The 6,991-nt window shown below is 46.7% G+C and overlaps 1 protein-coding gene across 1 annotated transcript in view; it reads right to left on the bottom strand.

The window, feature by feature from the left end:
* Positions 1–937: 937 nt before the first annotated feature.
* The window catches only part of alkbh8 (alkB homolog 8, tRNA methyltransferase), a 10,377-nt gene continuing 4,323 nt past the window's right edge, over positions 938–6,991 (bottom strand). Inside the window, 7 exon segments of the mRNA XM_070437597.1 lie at positions 938–1,741; positions 2,594–2,743; positions 4,017–4,282; positions 4,382–4,542; positions 4,975–4,997; positions 5,356–5,400; positions 5,402–5,452. Coding sequence (XP_070293698.1) covers positions 1,127–1,741; positions 2,594–2,743; positions 4,017–4,282; positions 4,382–4,542; positions 4,975–4,997; positions 5,356–5,400; positions 5,402–5,452 — 1,311 coding nt within the window. The 3' untranslated portion in view covers positions 938–1,126.

The raw sequence follows: 6,991 nt of genomic DNA, 5'->3' as shown, positions 1-6,991 counted from the left end.
CCACCTTTAATTTTCTGAAAATGTCAAGTGTCTATCTGCAGCCAGACAGCAGCAGCACAACAATCGATAGCCAGATAAAACACCAGGCAAGGTAGACTCCAGCCTCCTCCTTTTAACTACATAACTGGCAGTTCAGTCCCGGTGGACTCAGACAGCGGAGATCATTTACCGGGAGCCATTTCTGAATTAACACAAGGCTGCTTTGAGATACCGTCACTGCCACCAACAAGAGCCCATTACCCAGTGATCCATTCAGCTATTTAACTCCTCTGTTGGACCTTATCTCCTTAACATTTGTGTGTGTGAGTGTGTCCATTTCAGGGGTGGGCTACAGAGAGCCAGACTCCCTTATAGCGCGTAGTCCTGAATACTGATACTCCGGCTGCTATACAGCAGATTGGGAGGGATAGGGGGGTGTTGGGGAGAGAAGCAGCAAGACAGAGGATGGGAAAGGGAGGGGACAAAGAGGGAGAAAAATGATAGAGGTGACCACAATGATCCCAGTTTACAGCAGAATGGAGAGAGACAGAGAGAGACCGATGGAAAGAGAGAGGAGCAGTCAGTTTACGAGCTGGACATTTTGGGCCCCTCTCTCTGTGATTGTCTGGTACCCCCCCCCATTGACATTAATTAGTCTGGCATTGGGAAGCAAAGGTGGCAGCAGCAGACCAACACACTGTTGTAAATATACCAGACCTTACAGTGACTCAGCTTGGCAATGAAGGGGACTTAAAGGAATAGTTTACCCCAAAACTAAAGTCTCCAGGCCACCAAAGTGGTCTTGAATCTAACGGAGGTATGAAAACGTAGATTTTAAAGTGAACCATTCAGAGGTTACAATGACACAAATCTATCAAGGGTTACCATTCAGCACCCTGGGGCTTAAAACTAACTACATGAAGTTGGAGTGAAGAAAATCAAGCAGGCACTTTCCTCATTCATTTGAAGGACATTTTGTTTTTCAATCTTTATTATTTACAATAAATCAGAGATAATAAAATGGTCAATTGGTTCGTATAATTGTCTCATCTTTATCTGATGAGGCGAAAAGCTAATTTATTTTCCCGAATTCAATGTTTATCAGTTCAGGAGCACATTTACTAAAATCTTGAAAGTGTTTGTTTATCTAGTCTCCAGTTTTCTCCAGTATGACACACCAGTTCCCCTGGTCGTGGTAGCTTCTCTGTATRGTCACCCCTCTAACCCTGACACACAGCTCCTCTAGCTCCCCCTTGTGGAACACATGGTAGTAGCGGTGAAACACTGGGCTGGGAGCAGTATTGGGGACAGGGGCCTGGGCTTCAGTGGGGGGGTCTAAAGTATTTTTGGAGCCTTGTTCCCCCTGCTCATCCCCTCCCCTCCCCTGGTTACACCCTCCTCTCCCTCCACCCTTGAGGTGCCAGGGTACCAGGAGGTCCTGGGAGTTGAAGGCAGTGCGGTTGGTATGAACGCTCAGTTTTGCTGGTCTCTCTGTCTCACGGTGGACCATGGTGCAGTCCGTGGCTATGCCTGAAAGATCCTGTGCCGTGTTGTGGGCGTCTGTGGTATTGCCTGTAAGACTCTTTGACTCCTGGTTGTTGTGGTCCGTGGAGTCGCCTGTAGGACCCTGTTGTCTGGTCTCTTTGAGATATTTGGACTTCTGCTTGTTATATTCCTGTTCCACAGCCCACACATAGATCAGCGCCCGTCCTCCAGGCCTCAGTAGTCGAACAAGTTCCTCAACCACAGCCTGCCTCCGCTTCTACACACACACACACACACACACACACATTAACAACTCAAACAACTACACTCGATTAAACATGAAATAAGATATGTTTTAGTTCATGACCACTGACAGCTTGATAACGAAATACACTGTCAATGTGAAATACAGAAATCATTAAATCAAGTTGAATGAAATCACTAAATGAAAAGCATCTGTGTCGGTGTGTGTGTGACCTGTGTGGAGAGGTGGTGTATGACCTGTGTGGAGAGGTGGTGTATGACCTGTGTGGAGAGGTGGTGTATGACCTGTGTGGAGAGGATGGTGTGTGACCTGTGTGGAGAGGTGTGTATGACCTGTGTGGAGAGGTGGTGTGTGACCTGTGTGGAGAGGTGGTGTGTGACCTGTGTGGAGAGGTGGTGTATGACCTGTGTGGAGAGGTGGTGTATGACCTGTGTGGAGAGGTGGTGTATGACGTTGTGGAGAGTGGTTGGTGACCTTGTGTGAGGAGAGTGGTTGTATGACCTGTGTGGAGAGGTGGTGTGTGACCTGTTGTGGAGAGGTGGTGTGTGACCTGTGTGGAGAGGTGGTGTATGACCTGTGTGGAGAGGTGGTGTATGACCTGTGTGGGAGAGGTGGTGTGTGACCTGTGTGGAGAGGTGGTTGTATGACCTGTGTGGAGAGGTGGTGTGTGACTGTGTGGAGAGGTGGTGTGTGACCTGTGATGGAGATGGTGTGTTGACCTGTGTGGAGAGGTGGTGTGACCTGTGTGGAGAAGTGGTGTGTGACCTGTGTGGAGAGGTGGGGTATTGACCTTGTGTGGAGAGGTGGTGTGTGACCGTGTGGGGAGAGGTGGTGTATGACCTGTGTGGAGAGGTGGTGTGTGACCTGTGTGGAGAGGTGGTGTATGACCGCAATAGAGATGCAGGCATCACAGGTGTCACTGCGTAGAGGTACATTGAGGGCATCTGACACAAAGGCCTGGAAGCCTCTTTCAGAGCAGATCTGGACCAGAGCACTGCTACGGTCACAGCCCACCTACACACAGGAAGGAGATACAAACACACACAACTTTATTAATCCACCCAGCCCACCTACAAATAAGAGATACAAGCACACACAACTGTATTAATCCATATAGCCCATATGCCGCAGAAGGTAGCCTAGTGGTTAGAGCGGTGGGCCAGTAACCGAAAGGTTGCTAGATCGAATCCCCGAGCCGCCAAAGTAAACACCTGTCGTTCTGCCCCTGAACAAGACAGTTAACCCACTGTTCCTAGGCCGTCATTGTAAATAAGAATTTGTTCTTAACTGACTTGCCTAGTTAAATAAAGGTGCAATAAAACAAAAAAGAACACACACACAACACTTCCATTTTAATCTAAAACTTCCTGATTAGTAATTACTCCTTTTCCAGTTTTCTGATTAAATAGTGAGAGGAATGAACACAACTACTGATTTAAACCTCCTATATGACCCCAGCCAACCCCATTACTGGCCTGCCTTATCGAGAGAATCATTAAGACTTTCACATCCTCATCAAAGTCACCCAACTTATACCGCATAATGAAAACCAGCAGTGGACAAATTATAGCCAGACTAGCCATCCGCAACAACTCACAGCAGAGTAGGAGAGGAGAGAGCGAGGGAAATTGATAGCTGTAATAATCTTTTGAATAAAACTCTTGTTCAGGGGAGAAATGTAATTAGGCTTCGTGAGTCATTTGCTCTAGCCTATAAGGAAGGGACTGGGGGAAGGCTGGAGGAGAATTTCAGATATTCTGTTTTATCGTGCGCGCAACACGCCACGAAATACACACTCACTCTTGCTCATACACAGAGACAGACACACAAAGGTCAACATTTGCATTCAATTCAAAGTAGTGAAGTTATCACTATTAGAATGGCTGAGGGGGGAGTAGTCTCTGCAGGTATCCTAATCCATTTTCACAAAAGTAGAGTAGCATTCACAAGGCTTCGCTATGCTGGGAACATCGTGTAGAGACTGTTTTGGAGTCTTTGAAAGTTTATATGGTACATCTAAAGCATAGTCTGAGTACCAAGATAGAGGGAAAGGTCATGTTTTATTCAAATAATAAATGTTTACAAAAATAGTGTAGCGTTTATAACTGTCTATTTTCTTCATCAGGCTTCACAAAGCTGAGACGTGTAAAAAAGTCAGAAAACATGCATGATAGGCTAATGGCAGAGCGAGAACAGAACAGTAGGGTCAATAAAGAGGACACTCTCTTCGGTAGATTGTGTTAAAAGATGCTAGTATTTAGAAATTACCCTCACAGACCCCCCTTACCGCAATCACATCCGAGTTGACGCCCAGGTACTTTCCGTTCCCACAGCCCACATCAGCGAGAATGCTTCCTGGTTCTAGGGAAGACAGGAAGTGACACACGCGTGGCCAGGGGGAGTGTCGAGTGCTGCTGAAGTGACAAGCGATCTCCTCGTACACGCGGTGCACAAACTCCGCCTCCAGACGGCAGGCGTCAGTCTGGCTGCGAGGAAGGGAGGGGGGCGAGGGAGGGGCAGTAGGCTGCTGGCTGTCACAGGCCGAGGGGTAACCTGCACAGAAGAGAGATCGGGACAAACGGGTCAGCACAGGTAAARGTACACACAGAGACACATCAATCCCATCTGCTTTTAACAAATAAAAGAGCTCACCACAGTCACATGGTGTGCGGCGCACCTTACGGAAGGTGAGAGAGGTCCTGGTGCCCCTCCTACTTAGGGTGAGGTTACTATGGTTACTGAGGCCAGAGGTCACTRCAGCTGGGGATTTTGGGTCACAGGCTGGCACCACATCAAACTTCCTGGGGGTTATTCTGGAAAACCACAGAAAACACTCATTTAAATGGAAAGTTGACATGTTGGTTTCCTTACACTGTCAGCAGTCAATAAGCAAGGTATGACATCAATCCATGCTTTGGTTTAGTGTCCATGGTACTGTTTACACATACTAACATTTTAGCATTTGTGGCACAAATCCTACTCAAGAAATGTGTTTGTTGTTAGCATTTTTCACGCATAATGTTCACATCCTCCATAAGTGACTGTTGAGCTTCATAATAGATTTGAGATACTTTTGGATGTTTTGAACCCAAAGCATGGATAGCTGTCATACTTTGTCCCTAGACTGTTAACAGCATAAGGAAACCAATGTCATTTTGTAATTTGGTTGAACTGTCCCTACACCCACTAGTCTCACCCTCTTCCTTTACCCCCACTTTCTCTCTCTCTCTCCATCTCTCTCTTACCAGTGGGTCCATAGGTATCAGCTCTCTCTCCCCCTCCCCATCTCTCTCTTACCTGAGGGTCCATAGGTCTCAGCTCTCTCTCTCCCTCCCCATCTCTCTCTTACCTGAGGGTCCATGGGTCTGCAAGATCTCTCTCTCTCCCTCCATCTCTCTCTACCTGGAGCGGTCCATTCAGCTCTCTCAGGATCTCTCCTCTTCCCCATCTCTCTCTTACCCGAGGGTCCATAGGTCTCAGATTCTCTCTCCCCATCTCTCTCTTACCTGAGGTCCAGGTCTCAGATCTCTCTCCCTCCCCATTCTCTCTCTTACCTGAGGGTCCAAGGTCTCAGATCTCTCTCTCCCTCCCCATCTCTCCTCTTACCATGAGGTCCAAGTATCTGCTTCTCCCTTCATCTCACCAGGAAGACTGCGCCCTGGCAACCAACTATGGCATCGACGCGGAGCGGCCGTTCAAGGCATGACGAAAATCCATCACCGTCTGCAATGAGAGAGAAAATGGAGCAGAAGAGGAGACATGAGAGATGGCGAGCGAGAGAGTGGAGTGACAGATATATAATGGCATTTCAGACACTGCTGGGACCGGTGTTACAAGCAGGAACAGATCACCAACTGTTCTACACCCTTTCTCCGTCCTCATGAAATCACAGGCTATTGATATCTACATGCTCATACACACACACAACGATCGTGGGCTTCTTCCTCCTCTTCAGATCCTCTGGGCGTATCACCTCCATCAACAGAACGCTCGATGTGACCAAATCAATCCAGAACCAGACAGCTTCTCTATGCTAAAACCCCCAGCAATTATTCACACACACACGCAATGTTTACTGATTCATTACCTTTGCCTGACAACTTCCTGTTAAATGATTACTGCAGAGGAAACAAAGATATCCTCCAGTAGGCCTAACCTGTCAGTCCAGTTAACCTACTACAACGTCAGAAATATGAACACCTACATGTACATACTACCTCTGTACTGTACCAGCAACACCCTGTTTATATTGTTATTTTTTGCTGTTCCTCTTTAATTACTTGTTACTTTTATCTCTTATTCATATTTTCTGAAACTGCACTGTTGGTTAGGGGCTCCTATGTAAGCATTTCACTGTAAGGGCTACACCTGTTGTATTCAGGGCATGTGACCAATAACACTTGATTTGAGTAGAAGCCTAAGTATCGCTTACAACTGCCTATTCATTTCTACTGAACAAAGACATTGCCAACCACTCAAAACTGCCAACTAGTACATTACAACTTACAAAACATAGATGTCCCTCAAGACACTTCATCACAAAAACATATTACAAAATCGAAACGCTCACTCAACACTGCCTACCACAGCTTCAGAGACAAGGATATGTTTTATATTATTCCAAATTAACTATCAGTCAAGGCTGTCAACTTCATTATAACTTCAGGGCAGTTCACTTCTCTCCTATCAGTCTGGGCATAAAACTTCCTTTCACATGGAGAAGTTCCTTATCATTCTGTCAGACACGCAGCACGGTCTGTAATTGATCTTGTGTTGTAAGAGAGGCTGTTGCTAATGGCACCACTGCAGGTGCAGAGGAACAGATTTAAAAATGTATTTAACCTTTATTTAACTAAGCAAGTCAGTTAAGAACAAATTCATATTTTCAATGACGGTCTAGGAACAGTGGGTTAACTGCCTTATTCTGGGGCAGAACGACAGATTTTTATCTTGTCAGCTCGGGGATTCAATCTAGCAACCTTTCGGTTACTGGCCCAATGCTCTAACCACTAGGCTACCTGCCACCCCAAAAAGATGACGTGTCTCATCCTCTAACCCTGTCGTACCTAAAGCAGCCTCCCTGTCAGCCTGTCGCAGGAAAAGATGACGTGTCTCATCCTCTAATAACCGCTGTGGTACTAAAGAGTCCTCCTGTCAGCCTGTCGGCAGAAAAGTATGACGTGTCTCATCCTCTAACCCTGTCGTACCTAAAGCAGCCTCCCTGTCAGCCCTGTCGCAGAAAAGATGACGTGTCTCACCTCC

This window comes from Salvelinus sp. IW2-2015, linkage group LG36, assembly GCF_002910315.2.
Source record: "Salvelinus sp. IW2-2015 linkage group LG36, ASM291031v2, whole genome shotgun sequence".
Lineage (NCBI taxonomy): Eukaryota > Metazoa > Chordata > Actinopteri > Salmoniformes > Salmonidae > Salvelinus > Salvelinus sp. IW2-2015.
This window is presented reverse-complemented; position numbering and strand designations above follow the sequence as displayed.